The sequence below is a fragment of the Aedes albopictus genome, chromosome 2, assembly GCF_035046485.1.
Source record: "Aedes albopictus strain Foshan chromosome 2, AalbF5, whole genome shotgun sequence".
Lineage (NCBI taxonomy): Eukaryota > Metazoa > Arthropoda > Insecta > Diptera > Culicidae > Aedes > Aedes albopictus.
In genome coordinates this window covers 447,077,890-447,098,216 of record NC_085137.1, presented here as the reverse complement: position 1 = coordinate 447,098,216, position 20,327 = coordinate 447,077,890, and the positions used below count along the sequence as shown (strand labels likewise).

The window sequence follows — 20,327 nt, the reverse complement described above, 5'->3', positions numbered from 1 at the left end:
GCAGGATCGCCAATGTGAATACCGGGCAACTCACTGGAACAATCCGTTCCCAGCCATCTTAGCAAACTGCAGTAGAATCACTTGGCATAATACGGAACCTCACGGTGATGGCGACTAGCTCCGCCAACAGTCCACTCGTCAATGAGGCAGCATCACACTGACGACGACCCCGTCATGGTGCTGGCTGTCACTGATGCTTGCTAGGGGAAATACACGCATGAGAAATGCTACTCAGCTTTGTTCATACCCCACAAAAACAAACATAGAAAGCAAGGCATAATCATCTGCAATATGAATAATTTTCTGTCGATATTTCTATGATAGACCATATGCTGGTTGCCATCATATGAAAATGGAAGGATGTATTTTAAATATAACGCAGATGATAAAAAATACGACAGCAGGAGGATGTTCTGGTTCAGTGTATGGTTCATTTGTCAAAATCACCAAAGAGTTGTCAGTCATGTTGAGGTTAGGTTCGTTGGTGCAGTGTAAAGAATTACGAAATACGACGAGGGGCGACTCAATAACCTCCCTCGCTTCCATAGATACTTCTCGTGATACCTTTGAGAGGAGTGTAGAGATGTCCGAGACTCTCAAGTAGGTATCCAACTTCCGCATCCTTCACTGTTGCAACGACGTATCCACCACAGCTCTCAATCCAAGTCTAAACCGTTGAAGGTTCGTGATTTTTATCAGGATCGTAGTGAATCAACATTTGGCTTGGTTTTTAAAATAATATCCTTTATTGACGGTATGAACAAGTTATGTCATCGCAAGAGATAGTAACTTCTCTTCTCCTCTCTTATCCTTAGCTGAGTTTCTGTTCTTTTTTTGTATAGAATAAAAAAAGAATTAAAAAGTATTAAAAAAACATAAGTTGCTCTAATATCATCTTCGCCTCTCCCCTCTTCATCTCCTTCTCTTCTGATGAGTTTGATAGTTTTCTTCATCATTGCACGATTTCGATGTTAGTATTTCGTTTTTGGAATGCTATTCTTTTATCATCTCTCTCTCTCTCTTCTGTCTCTTGATTAGATCAGTTTTGTGTGTGTTTTTGTGTACTGTACTGACGTTTAACGTCTAATGTAATCTCCTTCGCGCATCGTTGCGAAACACAAAGTTTTAAACGTGTTTCGTTTAAAACATGGTTGGAAATTGTGTTTTGTATGGTAATCAAGTTGCAATTATGGGCACATTGAGGTGTGTCGTTTGTCACGTGTTACAGTGCACGCATTAAATGCTGACTGGGAACAGAACAAAGATTTTACATGTAAAAAAAAATGATAAGGTTGACGTGTCGCTCAAAGGAAGTGTTTGTGTTCGTGTGTGTGTGTAAATTATAAACTAGCGAATATTTACAACAAATTTACATCAATTTTCAAATAATAGATTCCTCCTCGACTGTTTCATGGGTTGTGATTTTGATTTCCGTTAGTCCTAGCGATTGGTTTCTTTTGAGTATGAGCACAGGTCACGTTTTGCGAGCGGCGTGAGTCTCGCGTGAGGGGCTTACTGCAGGGCTTGCAGTCTGGCGATTTCGGCTTCCAGGGCTTGGATGTTGAAGTTGGGGTCATCCTTGGGTGGGTTAGCCCGGATGAACTCCAGGGTCTTCAGGACATGGGCGGGCGCTGGGCCTTCACGGGGCAGATGGGCACCCTGGGGCTGGAATCCGTTGACATCGGCAACGTAGGTCAGCTGGATGGGCGTTCCGTCGCGATCGGTCCACGAAGCGCTACCCTGAGCGGACTGGCCTCCGACACCTTCCTCCTGGGCACGGATTCCGTTGCTGGTTTCGTAGTTCCAGGCGTACGATCCATCGGGGTTCACGACACTGTCGGACGAGAGGATCTGCGCTTCGGCATCTGGGTTTTGGGCGAGGGCAACGGCGGCCAGGGCGGAGACGATGATCTGGAAGTATAGGGAAGAGGATCGTTTGTTGAAATTGAGGAGCAAGTCAGCGTGGTTCATGTGTGGACATGTGGATCTTGAGAAACGATCGATTGTTCGGGTTTCGCAGCAAATTAACTCACGATTTTCTCGTTAAGGTGCAATTAGAAGTTCGAGACTACTGATCGGAGATATCAAGCTCCTTGACATTTAACGACTACATGTGAGTGCCATGTTTTCCTGTTTGATGACTGATGATCAGTTGGAAGGCGGGACCGAGGGAAGCTTCTTGAATCACGACTAGACGATCCCAAATGAATGGGCACGCCGTCTCATCGTTGTTCGGCATTGCAAAGTTGTATAGTTATCGATCGTTAAAGTGGCTTAAAGTTAACCTGACCTGATGAAGATGCTTAATCAATCATTCGACAGTTGTGCCCATAGAAGGCGGCAACATTGACCGGCTCATCACTTCGGGTCGCATCAGGTTTGTAGTTGCGGCCAAGGACAGCACCCAATCAAAATATTCATCATTTTGATTCCCTTGAGTGAGCTGAGCTGAGGTGGTGACTTCCTTCAATTCTGATCTGCGGGCGCTTCTGCCTTAATGATTGTTTACATTGGCACCCCGGTAATAAATGGCGATGCCGGTGGCGGCAGCCAGTGTGGCGGAAGAAGATGATCATGACCAGTCGCAATTTCTCACCTCTTCCGAATAAGAAGACGACGCGACGAGACGAGATCTTTCCTCCGCATGCAGCCCGGGCCTGCCCGGCACGTGCATTCAAGTGTGAAGAAGCAGAAGCAGATAATTGACGCTGTCAGTGTGAAGCGCCATTTAAGTTGTTGTTGTCATTGGCGGTTTAATCCGCATGAGGAAGAGGCAAGATCGAGGAAGGGGCGGATTGAGATCCCGGGTGTCACGACTTCTGGTGGATCAAGTGGAATTCGTCTAATTAACAGTTTATCTCAATTATCTCATTCCCACATGATGAGATTGAAGAGTATTCTACAATGTTACGCAATCGATTTGCTTCAGTGTAGGACAACTGTTACAGTAGTGAATTCTGGTTTTGATTGCGAACATGAATGCACGGATCAAGTAGGTGAAGGCAGTTTTTGCGGCTTTTGACATAACCTGGAAGAATACTCGTGTTTTCCACGTATGCTAGTGAAACGTGGTGCGTATCAGTGGAGCATTTCAGCACATGTGTTATTTAAAGAACGCCTCCAAGTATGTCACTGAGCTCTCACAGCATGACGTCACAAACACTAACGCAATGTCTTTGTTTGTGAATACGCCCATTTGATATTGCCAGTAACTAGTAACTGAAGTCCTGGAACGTGTTCCTCGGAGGTCCCTAATGAAGCTCTTTCAGGTTTCATTAATGTTTTCTAGCAGTTTCATCAGGTGCCCTTTCATGAAGTTCTTCAATGATTCCTTCTGAAATACTGGTATTTCTGCGGCAATTTTTCAAGTGCTTTGATTTTATAATTTTCAACAACTCTTTCAGAGATACATAAGGAGATCCCTTGAAGGATTCTTCAAAAAAGACCTCAAGAAGGTCATTCTAGAATCTGAACCAGTCCTTCAGGAATGCATTCATGAAGTTTTTTTTTTTACACGAGTTTCTCCAAGAGTTTCTCCAGCAAGTTGAAAAAAATAATCCAGAAGCTGTTCAAAAAAGTCTGGCAGGAGTTTCTGCAAATGCTTCTTGAAGTGTTCTTTCAGGAGACTCTCATAAAGTTTTTTTTTTTTCGGAATTTCTGATGAGGTCCCCTCAGAGACGAATCAACGGCTGAAAGTCTCTGAAATAAAGACAAATCAATCAATGATGAGGTCCTACAGAAATTCTTTCAAATGTTAATTAAGAATTATCCGTAGAAATTTTTTCAGTAATTATTTAACAAAATACACCAACAATTCTTTCGAAAACTCCTTGCAGGTTTCCTTTGAGTAACCCTTCATCTGGAATTATCTATTATTTCCACTATTGCTCCGGCAGCTCCTTTTGAAGAGAAACCCTACAGATGTTCTGTTTTTAATTTTCTTCGATACCAGGAGTTATTTTAAAATTATGCAGGAATCATCGAGAGTTGTTCAAAAATTCATCCATGCATTCTTCCAGAGACTCTTTAAAAAGAATGGAAGTTAACTTGAGAAGAACATTTTGGAATTTATCAAAATAACCACCTCCTGGCTTGCCTTCTGAATAAATTCTCAAGATTCTCTGAAGGAGCCTCTAGACTAGAGGAACTTCCACAGAAACTGCTAGAGGTGTTTTCGCCTAAAGTAATTTTCGATGAGTCTCTTAATAAAAATCGTGAAAAAACTACCAAAGAAATTTCTAAGGAGATTCAAAAGAAGTGTCCATTGAAGTCCTCCTGGTGCATTTTTTAATAAACCTCCAGAGACATTTTCGATGATGTTTCCAGAGAGTTTATTTCTAAATCTTTTTGGTGAAATTCTAAGAGAAACTCCTTGAGGAATTTCTGAATGAAAATCAAAATTCCTACAGATGTATTTTCAGATTAAAAAAAAAACTCTAAAATTTTGGCAGGGCTTTTTCGAGAGTTTTTAAAAAATAGTTCCCCAGAGTACTCTCCCTTAGGAATATCTAAATGAAAAAAATAATTTGTGAAAGGAAGCCTGAACCCAGAAAAGAAATCTGAATAAACATCGTAAACAATTCGAAAAGAACTTTAAGAGGAACTTCTAGAACACTTACCGAAGAAAGTTCTAGAGAAACGTTTGATGGAATTTCCAAAGAGTTTGTTTCAAAAACTTCTGGAGAATTTCTTAGCGGAACTCCTCAACAAATTTTAGAATTTAGAGCTTAATAATCGATCCAGCAGAAGATTTATTTAAGAGAAGAAATTCTGAAATAAATCTGAAAAAATCTGAATAAACTTCGAGAGAAATTTCTGTAAGAACTTTTAGAGGAACTTCTGGCAGACTTCTGGAACAATTCCTGAAGAAACTTCTTGAGATATGTTTTATGAAATTTCCAAAATTTGTTTTGCAATTTTTTTTTCGAGAAACTCGTGCCGTTACTCCTCAAGGAATTTTGATTGAGAATGAGAACTCAACATTTGCTTCAGAAGAAGAAATTCCTACCGATGTGTCTATAGATTTTTTTCAGGATTTTTTCCAAAAAATTTCAGAAATTTTTCCGACAGTTTTTCTAAAAAATAAAACAATAGTTTCCTGGGTTCCCTGGAGGAACTCCGGATCTGGAGCTAGAGGAATCTCTAAATAAATTTTCAAAAGAAATTCTCGAAGGAAAGCCAAAACCAATTTTTGAAAAATCTCCTAGAGTAAAAAATTTAAATAGATTTTAAGAAAAAATATGAAAGAACTTTAAGGGGAACCATTCTTAGAAAAAAATTCTAGAAAATTTCCAGCGTGTTTGTTTAAATTTTTTGAAATGAAGACTACAGGATTCTCGGAATAAGTTCCTAGAAAATAAAAATCATGAACATTCGACAAGGTAGTTCTTTTAGGAAATACTCCAAGAGCTCCTTCAAAATCTTCTTGAGGTTCTCATTTGGGAATTCCTCGAGAACTCGCTGAAGGATTTCAATCTTGCACGAATTTATCTAGAAGCCTTTCCAACAATTGCCTCTGCAGTTCTTTGAGATATTCTTGCAGATGTTTCTCCAAACTTTTTACCACTAATTTCTCAACATTTTTGTAGGAATTTTTCCGGGAAATTTTCAAAAAAAAAACTCGTCCATGCAAACCCACAGAAATTTCTTTGGGAAGAGAGTGCAATTGAGAAACATATGATGGAATTTACGAAAACATACACCTCCTGACCTTCCTTCTGGATAATTTCCTTGGATTACCTGAAGAAAATCCTTGAAAAATTTCAAAATAAATTCCTCCAGAAGTTTCCGAAAAAAATCAAAAATAAATTCCTGAAGAAATTTCCAAAAAAATGAAGTTTTTCTAGAAAAACATTTCAAGAAATAACTGGGAAAATTTCTTGTTCAACTTAATAGGAGTATCTAAAGGAACTTCTAGAGAAATTTTTGAAAGAATTTCCTGAGAGTATAATTCTGGAGAAATTTCTGGATAAAGTCATTTGGAAATTCTCCAATAGATTCCTAACAAAATTTTGCAAAGAACTTCTAGAAAAATTGTAGAAGGATTTCCTGAAGCAATTATAGAAGGAGTTCTTGAAGAAATGCCTGCAACAATGCCCGAATGAACTCTTGGAAATGATCACGTATGCAATGCCGAAGGAATTTCTAATTTATTAAAAAAAAATGTCATGGGGAATCCATGCAGGAATTCGTAGAGCAACTCGTTCTGAACAAAACAAAATTTATAGATGAATTTCGGATTAATTTCCGAAGCAACTCAAAAAGAAAACGCTGAAGGAACTTCTGCGTGAACTTCCTGAATAAAATTTTAAAATTATTTCTGAAAGGTATCTAGCAGCAATTCCTAGAGGAACTATTGGAAGAATTTCTAAGGAAACTCCCAAAGGGATTCTTGCAGCAACTTCTAGAAAGATTGCCTAATTTCTGGAGGAATTCCTGAAACAAAACCTCAAGAGGCTCCTTAAGAAATCCTGAGAGTTATTTGTAAGGGAACTAGTTAAAGAACTTAAAAAAAAACTCCAAAAGAATTTGCTGAAAAAAAAAACAAAGTTTTTAGAGATCTCTTATGAAAATGTCTGCTGAAACTTCAAAAGGAGTATATAAAGTATCTATCACAATGACTTAAAGAGCAATTTCTACAGGAAGTCATTGAGAAAGTTTTTAGGAATTTATTGGAGAGTTCAAGTTTTTTAACCTTTTGGAGAAATTCCTGGAGGAATTCCCAAATAAACTCTTGAAGAAATTTCGGAAAAGCTTTCTAGTGAAATTCCAGCAGGAATCACTAACTCTTGCCGAAATTTTTGAAGAAATTCCTGCAACAATTACCACATTGCTTTGCACCAAAGGAATTTCTGAAGTTATTTTTATGATTTTTTTTTATTTTTTTAACAATTTTATGGAGTTTTGAAAAAAAGTAAACAATGTCTGAGTCCATGACTAGAGATATACAGTGTTAATGATAAGTTTTTCATCATAAAAAGCCATACATTTCTAGTGGAATCTCAACAGGAGTATCAAAGTATCTATGAGAAATGCTACTGGAGCAATTCCTAGAGATTTTTGGAGCGATTCTCAAAGAGTTTATTTTTGGAAAAAAAAATTGGATAAAGTCATCGGGAAATTCCGAATTCCCGACTTCTAGAGAAATAATAGAAGTAATTCTTGAGGGAATCACTGCAGCAATTCCTGGAGGCAATCACACATTAACTGCCGAATTTCTAAAATTAGTTATAGGATATTTTTTTCTGACAACCTTTTGGGAGAATCACAGCAGGAACTTGTAGAGTATCTCGTAAAACTGATCTAAATGTACTCTGGAGGAATGCTCAAATCAACTCCAGGAGCAAATGCTGAAAGAACTCTTTCAGGAATCCCCTGAAAATTTTTCGAAATAATTTCTGAAATGTATCCAGCAACAATTACTAGATGGACTTTAGGAAAAATTTCTAAAAAAAACCCTAGAAAGACTCCTGCAGTAACTTCTAGAAAGATTGCTGATGCATCCTGATGGAATTCCTGAAGCAAAACCTCAAGGGCTTGCTAAAGAAATTTTGAGGTTAATTTGTAAGAGTTTCCAGAAAAAAAGCTCCAAAACAAATTGCTGAAGAAAAACGAAAAGATCGTTTTGAAGGTTCTCCTAGAAAAATGTTTGAAGAAACTTCAAAAGGAGTATCCAAAATATCTATTACTGGAATTTGTAGAGCATATTCTGCAGGAAGTCTTTTTGAAATATTTAAGGAATTTTCAGAGAATTTATTTCAAAACCTTCTGGAAAAATTTCTTGAGGCATTCCCTAATGACCTCTAGGAGGAATTTCTGAAAATATTTCAGGAACTCCTGCCGAAATTCTTGATGAAATTTCTGCTTTGCAGCATTAATTACCGAAGTAATTTCTAAAGTTTATTCTAGGATTTTTATTTACAAAAAAAAAATCCTGAAGGGTTCCAGCAGGAGCTTTTTGAGCAATTCATTTAAGAATTTCTAGAGGACTTTGACTGAACTTTCATTCAAATAGCCTCGCAATGGAGAACTTCAAATATACTTCGAATAAACTTTCAAAATAAGTTCCGAAATACATCCAGCAGCTATTCCTAGAGAAATATGTGGAAGAATTTCTAAAGAAACTCCTGGAAGGATTCCTGCAGCAATTTCTGGAAAGATTGCTGAAGCATCTTTTGGAGGAATACCTGAAGTAAAACTTCAAGAGCATCTTTAAGAAATTTTAAGAGTTATTTGTAAGGGAACTCCTTGAAGAGTTTCCGAAAAAAAAACTCCAAAACGAATTACTGAAGGAAAACAACAAAAAGTTTTCAAGAAATTACTGCATTGCACTGTAGCAATAATTACCGAAGAAAATTCCTAAGAGTTTTTTTAATTCCTGAAGGAATCCAAGTTGGAACTTTTGGAACAATTCGGAGAAGAAGTTCTAAAGGATTACATGGTTTTATTTCCTGGAAGCTAAAGAGGTATTTTAACATACTTATTGGAATTCTAAAAAACGTGTAAATAGTTCTTGAGTCGATGACTAGAGGCAGGTATACATATACAGTGGTGATGAATAGTTTTAACAGTAACTGTTCTGGAAACCTGTCCTTCACATCAGCAGCCATTGCATCCTTCAACTGTTGAAAAAGTCAGAATTACTAAATGAAGCAGAAATTGCTAGGGTGACAAATGTAGAACCAATGTTCTGGACGTCAGAGCTTTTTGGGTGATCTGGAATATCTCAAATGAATTTTGAAATTATTTGTGAGATTACTGAATTGCTACAGAATATATATGTTTATGTAATGCTATACTTTATAGTTACTGCAATGACGGCTGTTAAGATGCCAAAGCAGTTTAGACTGCCTTAAATGTGCCAAACATATAACAATGTCTGTTGGTCTTCAAGGCAGTTCAGTAGCCACAGTTGGCAATGTAAGTTGCCGCAAGTGTAGATCTGAAGATTTGAACTCCATGGAATGAAATACCACAGAAGTATCTTGTTATGGTTCTTCATGTTCCAAGAGATCCATTGTTTACAATTGGTTATGTAATGTTACAGCTTGTAACAAAAAAACGGCATTGAATTTCAGGATGTTGTATGGATGTTCATGAATCAGGGATGCCAGATGATTTCTTGAAAAATCTGTATCATTTTTTTTTTCAAAAATTATCCCATACAAAATTTGGGAGTAAATTTTTATCCCATACAAAAATAAAATAGCACCTGTAGCTCAAAAATCTGTATTTCAATAAACCGAAATCAGTATCTGTATACATATATGGCATCCCTGCCATGAATAACCCAAAACTGTATATCCTTGGTTATTGATCTTCAGCGACATTCAGCGATTGTAATGTTGCTCAGAGTAGCGTTTGCTACTGTTTGCCATTGTTGACTTGCATTTTTTAACTGCAAGGTAATTTGGATGATCTGGAATATCTTGAAATGTCCTGGAGACTCCAAGAGTTCTGTGAACCTCGAAATGGTATAAAGTGTTGATGTTCATTGCTCAATCAATTTTTACTGAGGGTTGGGCTACAAACCAGCTTGGATGGCGTAGAACATCTCAATTTTGGGGCAGCAGGGACGGTAGTCCAGGGGTCTGACGACCCCACCCTTGTCTTCTGCGAGTCAGCCGTATAATTGCCAGCTAATAATGGGACTAGGATGTGACACGGCGAACCTCTTTTCCCGTCCTACTAAGAGGCCACAGAATTACGGCTGTAGACGGCAAGAGCTGAACTCCAAAACCCTTTGGACGACCCGGAATGTGTCAAACATATCTAACAGAGTCTGTTGGTCCCAAGGCGGTTCAATAGCGACAGTTGGTAATGCAACGTTACTCAATGCACTTGAAATGGCTACTGCCGCAAGTGTACACCTGAAGATTTGAATTCCATGGAATGTTTGGATGTCCAACAATAACCCAAAACTGTATATCAATGTGTATTGGATCTTTAGGGAGATTCAGCGATTGTAATGTTGCTCAATGTAGTGGAAATGGCTACCGTTTGCTGTTTTAAACCAGCAATTTTTAACTCCTGAGTAATTTGGATGATCTGGAATATCTTGAAAATGTATCCGAGTGCCTTGATGATTCCGAGAGGTCTATGGAACTCAGATTACGCAATTTTATTGTTCATTGCGAGAATATTGTTTACTATTATATAATTGAAGAGCTGAGCTCCTTGAATGTTTGGACGATGTAGAACATTCTGCGTTATACACTGAAGTTTTTTTTACGCGGTTTTTTTTACGCGGTCCGTCCTAAAAAAACCGCGTTATTTCAAGACCCGTCGTAAAAAAAACCGCGTTATTTCAAAAACCGTCGTAAAAAAATCCGCGTTTTTTCAAAAACACGCGTAAAATAGTCAGCACCACATCTAACGTGACTTGACTTTTTTACGACGTTTTTTGAAATAACGCGGTTTTTTTACAACGGGTCTTGAAATAACGCGGTTTTTTTTACGCGGTTTTTTTTACGCGGGACCATTACCGTCGTAAAAAAAACTTCAGTGTATCGTAATCCGACCAACTATCACCGAATCAGCTAAACCGCGAACCACCAATCCGCCTCGTAAGCTTTGATCATCCGAGTCGGAGACCCATCAACCACCCACCAAGTTCCCAGCAGCATCGATTTGATGATAGACCATAAATAAAATGCAAAAATAATTGTTGCCTTTACAAAGCCTAACCCCAAACGCCTACGTCGTCACTTTGAAGTGATTACCGACCGACCGACCTCCTCTTGAGACCGCTGCTCGCTCTTCAAAGGTGATGATCTTCCTCTTTGTCTCTCTCTCAATCTCACTCCGCAGTTGCTCATTAACTCGCAACGTGCAGCGCTGGAGTCGCGCAGTGCTGCCAGCCAGAGCTGCTAAGCAGCACAGTAGCAGCTCTTCTGGGACTGACGATGGGGAAGATCGCTAGATTGTTGTTGATCGTGGTATGATGCATCTGGTCGCGTGCAGCGGCACAGTAGGTAAGGTACTTTGTGGGTCACTGGCAGCAAGGTTATGGGAGAAGATCGTACCGCACCGTGTGATCCCGCTTTGGTTGTCGGAGCGCGTTGCGGTGCTCTCGGGGGCGCTGTTGAACATGATCGTGTGCAGTGCAGCGCAACGCACATAGTGGTTCGTTGTAAGCCCATGGGCTTTTTTAATAGGGGATCCAGTGAGAATTGGTTGCACTTGCTTGCTTCAAAGCCGACCGCGCGTTGGCGCGGCGTGGCGGGGTGTGAATGAATGATGAGTGGGTATAGTTTTGATGCGAGTGTGGTGACGGCGGCGGCCGGCGACTAAATTGGGTGAGGTTTGCGTTTAAGCTTTTTTTGGCACATTATTGAAAGGGCATAAGAAAGAAGAAAAACGTTTAACGGAAAGGTCAGTCGATGCTGTTGAGAAAATTGCCGAATTGGTTGTGTGAGGATCAATAGACTTATACAAATGAGTGAATTCGCCAAGGTATGGTTTAGATCTTTGAAATGTATTCTTTGCAATTATTCTTTTTACTTAGTTTGTGTTTGCAGTTATTGTGTGATAGAAATTGACACTTTTGGACTATTTTTTGGCCCACTCTTCAAGATTTCTGAGGAATTCCTTTCAGGAATTCTATAGAATTCTCTTCAGGAGCTCTGTGAAATCTCTTTTAAGTATTTTGTTGGAATATCCTTGAGGAATTCTGTGGATTTCTCTTAAGGAATTCTGTGGAATTCCCTTCAGGAATTCTGTGGAATTCCTTTCAGGAATTCTGTTGAATTCCTTTCAGGAATTTTGTGGAATTCCTTCCAGGAATTTTGTGGAATTCTTTTCAGGAATTTTGTGGAATTCCTTTCAGAAATTCTGTGGAATTCCTTTCAGGAATTCTGTGGAATTCCTTTCAGGAATTCTGTGGAATTCCTTTCAGGAATTCTGTGGAATTCCTTTCAGGAATTCTGTTGAATTCCCTTCAGGAATTCTGTTGAATTCCCTTCAGGAATTCTGTTGAATTCCCTTCAGGAATGCTATTGAATTCCCTTCAGGAATTCTATTGAATTCCCTTCAGGAATTCTATTGAATTCCCTTCAGGAATTCTGTTGAATTTCCTTCAGGAATTCTGTTGAATTCCCTTCAGGAATTCTGTTGAATTCCCTTCAGGAATTCTGTTGAATTCCCTTCAGGAATTCTGTTGAATTCCCTTCAGGAATTTTGTTGAATTCCCTTCGGGAATTCTGTTGAATTCCCATCAAGAATTCCCTTCAAGAATTCTGTTGAATTCCCTTCAAGAATTCTGTGGAATTCCCTTCAGGAATTCTGTGCAATTTTCTTCAGGAATTCTGCGGAATTCCCTTCAGGAGTTCTGTCTGTGGAATTCCCTTCAGGAATTCTGCGGAATTCCCTTCAGGAGTTCTGTCTGTGAAATTCCCTTCAGGAATCCTGTTGAATTCCATTAAGGCATTCTGTGGTGTTTCTTTCGGAAAGTCCGTGGAGTTTCCTTCAAGAATTCAGTGACATCCATTTCAGGGATTCTTTGAAATCCCTTCCAGGAATCCTGTGGATTTTCCTTGACGTATTCTCAAACTTCCAAATTTTCTGTTTTTTTTTTTAAATTTTGCTGAAGTTATTATATCCGGCACTTCGGCAAAGTAAAATTCATAAAAATTCTAAAATTTCTAACTCAAGATGCATTCTACATAATATGTATATGTATATTATTAGAATTTTATTTTCGGAGCTCATCAGGATATTGGAAAGTGGTTCAGAGTGGATCAGGGCATTAAAAGCTATCCAATGATAGACTGGTTTCTGTATTTCGAGAACCAGACTACATAGAAGAAAGTTTATCGAGGCATGGAGGGCCGATGATGACCTAGTTGATTTAAGGTGATCCTGCTAGGTAGCGCTAGAGAGTTTTAGAAACTCAAATTTTTTTTTCAAAGTTTTGGTTTTTTTGAGAAGATAGCTTTAGTGCGTCTTAAAAAATGTGCAACTACTGTATTCCACGATTTGGAGATTTTTTTTTAATTTTTTTTTTCGTAAATTTTAACGTATTTTTTTACACTGGCAATTGGAGAAAATAGGAAAACTAAGACTTGGGCAAACTTGACCAGGCCTTTGATTCCGATAATGAACTTCTTGATGCTGGATTTATTAAATTTTCAGTGTAATCAACCCAGATTTGGTGAAAAACATCCACTACTTTTCAAAAAACTTTGAGATATAGTATCTGAAAAAAGTATTTGGTAGTCCTCACAAGTTATTTTTTTAAATATTGTAACAATAATGTAAATTGAAGCCTATTTATATTTTTCTACCTAGTGTTTCAAATCAAATAAGTTATACTTAACAACTAAAAAATTCAAAAACTTTCTCAGAAAAGCTCTTTCATCTTAAAGAACATTTATAGAACAAAGATAATAATTAGGTAGACACTAGACTGTAATTTTCGGAAATTTTTCGAATGTTTCGGTATTTTTATTTTTTTTTTCTGAAAAATAGAATTCATGAAAGAATCACTGATTAATCTAATCAAGATTAGGAAAAAGAGCACAGAGGTGAAAAAAGCTTTGAGGGTTGAAGATTTGATAATTGAAGGTGAGTAGAATAGACTTACTTATTGTATGTATATTAAAAAAAGAATTGATGGATTTTTATAAAGAAATACTTCTCAGATCGATAAAAGAGTGTAAAATTCTTTGACATATGATGCACATAATTGCACAGAAAGAAATTCTGAAAACTACACGTGACGTAAATATTAGAACGCTTAAATTTCCATTTCATTTCATACGATTTTACATAGAAGAATATGTTGCACGCAAAGTTGTAAGTAAGCTCCATACTGTAAGCAACCTGTAACTGTAACAACCTGTAATTTTACAATCCGATGGAGAATTGCGTTAAAAGCTATGGATGTCATTTTGATACAGCGAAATCAATTTAACAATTTTGAACTGCGTGGAGCGTGGAATATCACGGAATTTTACATGACATATCATGTAAAAATCATAAAATATCATATAAACTCCCGTTATATGTCATGTAATTCAGCATGAATCTCTGTGTAATGTGTTTACATGACATATTACACATATTTACATGTTATATCATATAAACCACTGTAACATGAAGTTTACATTACTAAAATGAAGTTGACATGACATGTAAATCTCATTATAAGTATCTGTGCTGGAGATGTCTCTGTTAAAAGTTTTAAAAATACGTTCGTTTTTTTTGTAAAACTCTTTGTGTGATTTTTGATGGTAATCCAAGAAAACGTTTCAGCAGAATGACTGGAAAGATTGCTGACTAAGCTCTCAGTACTTTTACTCAATTTTCATAAAAATATGAAAAATAAAACAAAAAATAAAACATAAGTGTGAGAATGAGTTTTCCGAAAATCATGCGTTATTTGTGGTGGATTATATCAGTTGTTACATGTTTTTGTTAATACTGGCAAACATAATTTAAAACTAATTCAAGCGTTTATGTGAGAAAGAAGTATATTTTTCACGTTGAATGCGTTAAGAAAATATCAGAAGCGGTTTCTAGAAGATTTTCTTTTGTGAATTTTAAAGTTTCTACGAGAAATTACAATGTTCGTCTAATGATCCGAATACAATTTACTGAGCGTTCTCGCCGATAAAAGTCTACTACCAAATATTACTGATATTTATTTAAAAAGCCATCGAGAGGAAGGTTTCTGTTTCAGTTACTGCAGTTCTACAGGAACTTTTTTCCAAGCAAAACACACTTTTGATTTTTTTAATGTTTTCCGAATAGTTCCCGAGCATCGAAAATAATGGATATTTGAATTTAGATCTAGCATTTCCAGCGCCAACTAAGATTATGCAGCTGTTTCGATGCCCTTGGAATTCCCAGTTCATGGAGGAATTTCTGGAAAAGTAACACAGATACCTTTTAGGAAACTCTCAAAAAAAAAAAAAAAAATTGGGGTAAAAAAAATAGGGAATGATATATGCAGATTTTTTAATAAAGCTTTCGAACAGGCTACGTTTTTGAGAACGTAGTTTTAATCAAATCCCTAAATGATTGTTTCGGAGTTTTTTTTTCACAGGTTTTTTAGAATAATATCTGAAAATACCATATGACTTACTAAACTTGTTTAGAACTTCGAGGAATAGTGAAGTCTTTTTTGTGGTTCTTCACAATTACTCAAGCAACTACCAAACTGTATACAAATTGGCCTTCAAGGGGCGCCCAGAAATTACGTAACGTGAAGGAACTCTTATGAAATGAAAGGACGCATTCTTGTTCGATCACAGTTGGTACATCTGATGAAACTCATGACCATTTTCACGTGGATGAAGTTAAAAGTGGAAAAAATCTCAAGAAGCAAGCTGCACGCATTCAGTGCATTTTTTATTCTGATCTCGCTCACTTGTAATAAGCTTGAGACAAGAAGATCAGGCGCTGGTTTTGTTTACGAAGATATTTGTGCTCCCAAAACCGTGCGTAGGTGTCAAAGTCGGCCATTATGGGTTTCTAACAAGTCTGTCCTTAACTAAACACGGAGAAATGTTATAAACAAAGATAAATTGACTGCCCTGAAAGAGTTTCATACACTTATTTCAACCACTAGAAATTAAAATGTTAAACAAAAATTAAAAAAAAAAAAAAACAAAAAGTAAAAAAAAATAAAACTGTGTCATGTACCAAAAAAATTGAGCTCACTTTTCTAACATGCAACCTTTCCTTTAGACGGGGTATAGTTTGAGCGTTTTTGTCTTTTTTCCTTCCTGGACAATCAAAACTTTTATAGTTTTGGCTGAAATTTAGCATGTTCTGAATGAAAAATTTATGTTCTGGTCCCCTTTTAGATGTCATTGTTTCTGTTGTGTTGAATCACAACAATGAACATGTTTTAAATTTCTCCTCAATCATTCTATCATAGTGTAAGAGTCTGGAGGAGTTGAATACACCCTAAAATGATTTTCCTTAAAATTACACGGAAAATAAAATTATCTGTGGGAAAAATTTAAAACAAAAATATTTCAAAAAAAAATAACAATAACTCGAAATGGTTTCGTCTTAAAAATCGGTATCCCAAATAGGTTTCCATAAAAAAAAATATAAAAGTGAAGGAAAAAAGTTAAAATTAGAAAAATTAAAACCCAAAATTCGCAAAATCGCGATTTTAAAAATGTAAACATTTTGAAATGGAGCACCGACCAACTATAGTTACAACCGTGAGTTTGAAAATTCTATAGGAGAACTTTACCAAGGATCATCACACTTCATTTGTATATAATATATTTTATAAGTTTTTATGATCAACATTCAGGATGATTGCACTGGACTACAGCAGATACGTTTGCAAGAAGAAAGAAGAGCCCAATTAGGATTAAAATTTCTAGAATGAACCTAGGTATGCCACGCTGCCGCAAAGACTGTGAACAAAAAGGCGAACTGTCAAACACAGTGGTATACAGTAACACCCAAGTAACATGTTGATGACCAATTAGTCTTGTAAAGGTTTTGAGAACCGTCTTGAAAACTTATTCCGTTTATTTTGGTTTTGTGGTAGTTCTAATGACCTTTTCAAGTCTATTTGTCTAACAAATGTTACTTGGGCAGTGAGGTTACGCTGCTGATGGTTCTACTCATCGTTCTGATTAAACAATATTTATTAACTACACCAATACGTTAACTCAAATGGGGTCCAATTTCCGAAATCCTATTCTTAGAACACTAAACTTTTGAACAGTTTACAAGCAACTTGATTGGACCCGTGTTATCGAAAATCGAGGTGAGTTTTAGTATTCGTCAGAATTAATTGTGTAAACGATATGTAGTCGGATCACTATCACCAAACAGCCAATTTTGATTTTAATCTTATTGTTTTTTCCCAACGGTCCATGCAACAGTTTTTTAAATTCTGCATCCACTGATTTTCCAAATTTCCAACTTGCACTGGATATTTATTCATTTGAATCACTTTGAGTCCTTATTTTCATGCAAATTATTCCACAATCCCTGTTCATCCGCTTCACTGATTTTGTTCTTCCTTCCAAAAAAATCCTTCCACATCAGATCCTCAAGATCCATCAGGAGTCACTCCACAAACATATCGATCGATCTTCACAGATTTCTCCCCGATCCAAAACTCACCAATCGGAACATTGTTTGGCTAGAATTGTTTGCTGAATGAAGCTGAGAGACTGTTCTTGCGGCAACCGTGTGCACACTGTGTGTAACTAAAGGCAGATCAAATTAATGATGTGACCACTAAACTAAGACTGACAATCGTTCAGCAAAATTCATCGCTTTTTATACTGGTTGAAGAAAGTCACGAACTAAAACTTACCCGGCGCAAGCCGGCCAGGCAGCCGCAGCCGCAGATCTCCTCGTCTCAATCCTTCTCCTCCTCCGGGTTTCCCCACTAATTCAATGTGTACGACGGGCGTCGCAGAGCGCGGCGTTGTTGTTTCCATTGCCCCTTTGCCCCCCGACTCCTCTTCACGACGCGACGTCGTGTGCTCCCTCACGTGTATTGTATGCGCGGTACACAGGGGTAGTTCAAAATCCCGCCAGAGCCATCATCGGCGGTGGTGATCATCATCGTCGGACGCCACCGTCGTCGCGTCGTCGCGCGCACGGACGGAGCCCCACACCGAGAAGTCGGAGAGACCACCGAAAAATTCTCTTCTCTTTGGACCCAGGCGTACTACCACCGACCGGGTAGCATGAATCGGGTTGAAAGGTGGCTTTCAGGTAAAACGCCAAACCTCAGGCAGGATTTTAAAGTCGGATCGGTTCAAAGAAGATCTTAGAACCACCAAAAGACTAAAATAAACACAGAACAAGTTGATTAGGTTTTAAGATAGTTCTCAGAACTTTCATAAAACTAATTGGACATAAAATTATTTATTGGGTATACCCTGTATGTACAGGACCTGTTCATAATGAAAGTTTCCTTGAATCCCTTGGGATTGGAAGATCTTCGAGCTTGCTACACGATGTTAAATATGTTACACGGATAATTGGGCCAAGCAAGCTTTCAGTAGTTGTGAGAGTGCTCGTAGAACGTTAAGCTAGAAATTGATTTTGCTGGTTGATTTTGGAATGTCACATCAGGAAGATCAAGTCGAAGAAACGACACATTAAAATTCCGTTTACAATCCACTAGACGAGTTCTACTTCACATGTTGGAATACAACTATCACATGAAAGAGCCCATTTCACCCCAATCTCTCCTCCCTATTGAACGTTGGTCTCCCAAGCTTTTTGCGCCGATATGGGACCCTCACATCACATCAGAGGAAGGCTACCCAAAAGAGCGCACACGCGGAGATCGTTGCAAAAAAAAAACCAACCCACCACCCCTTATTTCGGTAGGTACCTACACGGAGAAACTGAAAAACTCAAAATTAGGTACTTTTAAACTCAAATTTGAGTTCTTTTTCATCTCCCTTTTCATGCGCTCTTTCTGTTGTTGTCAGAGAGTGAAGAGAGAAACAGCCCAACTTTTGCAGTTCCGTGCGTCAAGCCAAAACTGAGTTTCCAGCACAGTACTCAAATTTGAGTGAATACAACCTAGTCAAAATTTCGGTTGAGTGGAAAAAACTTAAAATTAGGTATTTTTTTCACATGGAAGCAAGCGGGAACAACCCAACAAAAACATCGATTCCATCAACTCAAAATTGGCTTGACGCACGCAACCCCGAAGTTGGGTGGAAAGAACTTACTTTTGGGTAGTTTCGTCTCTCCGTGTAGGTGCTAGCAGTAGTGAGCGCGCAATGTTTGTGTTCCGGATGGTGGTGCCGCCGCCGCTGCGGCCTTACCACCGGCTCTCTTCCGAGAGAGAATAAGATCTGAAGCTGTCCGCCCGTTTCCCATCTCAAGCGTCAACTCTCAGTCAGTACGAAGAATCTACACCAGGTACCTAGTGTGCTGTTGGTAGGTAGGTGAGGTACTTACGCCCATGGTGTTTGCCTAGGTCCAGTGCATCGCAGCTATGCGCCCTGCAAAACTCATATCTCGGAGAGTCTTGGGACTGTGATCGAACAATGCAGTGCAAGATCGCGAAACCTCTCAATACAGTAGTGATGCAGAGGAGCGCTAACTGTTAGCGGTAAGATTCTCCAAACGGTAAAAATCAGACGAAGCCACAGTGGCCTAAACGGGACCAGATCTTTACCGTTCGGAAACTAGTTCACGCGACACGAGAACAGAGCTTGCTCCTGGGCATTTGAAATAAACCAAGGAGGTTTCCATGGAAGTCCCCAGAGAGCCCAAGGATAGGGTGTTGCAAGGGGCTTCCGGGGTGTTTCAGGGAGTTCTGTCAGGTTTCGCGGGGGTTTCAGGGACGTTTCAAAAGTATTGAGGGGATTAAAAAAGCGCTTCGAAGGGTTTAAGGGCTATTCAGAGGGGTCTCAGGAGCCTTTACCTCTCAAGAAGTCGCATTTTCGACCACCTTCAGCGAAACCGCACTCACGCTGTGTACCTCAAGCGTGCATTTTTCATGGTGCGCGTACTCAGTACACGACGCAACCGCTCCCGGGTTAAAGAGCGTTGCAAGGGGTTTCAGAGGTGTTTTAAGACATTCCAGAGGCATTTCAAAGGATTTTCAGGTGCGTATCAGGGGGTGAAAGCATTCAAAGAGGTTTCAGGGGCATCTCAAATTGATTATGGTGATTTCAAAGGCGGTTCAATGGGATTACGAATGTTTAGTTCGTTGGGCAATATCAGGCTGAATTCATGGGTGAGCGCGCTACAACGGAGCAGATGTTCACCTTTCGCCAGGTGTTGCAGAAATACCGCGAATACAACGTGCCTACACATCACTCGTTCATCGATTTCAAATCGGCGTATGATACAATCGATCGAGAACAGCTATGGCAGATTATGCACGAATACGGATTCCCGGATAAACTGATACGATTGATCTAGGCGACGATGGATCCAGTGATGTGTGTAGTTCGAGTATCAGGGACACTCTTCAGCCCCTTCGAATCTCGCAGAGTGTTTATGACAAGGTGAGGGTCTTTCGTGCTTGCTGTTCAACATTGCTTTAGGGGGTATAATTAGGAGAGCGGGGATAAACACGGAGTGGAACGATTTTCACGAAGTCCATTCAGCTGCTTGGTTACGCTGATGATATTGATATTATTGCTCGTAAATTTGAGACGATGGCGGAAACGTACATCCGACTAAATAGTGAAGCCAGTGTAGTATAGTGAAGTTGGATATATAGGAGTAGGCTGTGAGCAGCGCATGACAGGAGGATGAGAATAATAAATTATTATTGTTTAGTAAGCTAAACTGCAAAGTCTACTTTATTGAACTTCTACATTGGCGACGAGGATGGGATACCGAAATCTCATGATGTTGTTTGA

General features: G+C 38.6%; 1 protein-coding gene across 1 annotated transcript; it reads right to left on the bottom strand.

Moving 5' to 3' along the window:
* Positions 1-723: 723 nt before the first annotated feature.
* On the bottom strand, positions 724-17,256 carry LOC109420201 (pupal cuticle protein Edg-78E-like). The gene is made up of 2 exons (XM_019694523.3): positions 17,101-17,256; positions 724-1,911 (listed from the first exon to the last, which is right to left on the bottom strand). The coding sequence occupies exons 1-2, from the start codon at positions 17,110-17,112 to the stop codon at positions 1,513-1,515; spliced, it is 411 nt and encodes a 136-aa protein (XP_019550068.1). The 5' UTR covers positions 17,113-17,256; the 3' UTR covers positions 724-1,512.
* Positions 17,257-20,327: the final 3,071 nt, after the last annotated feature.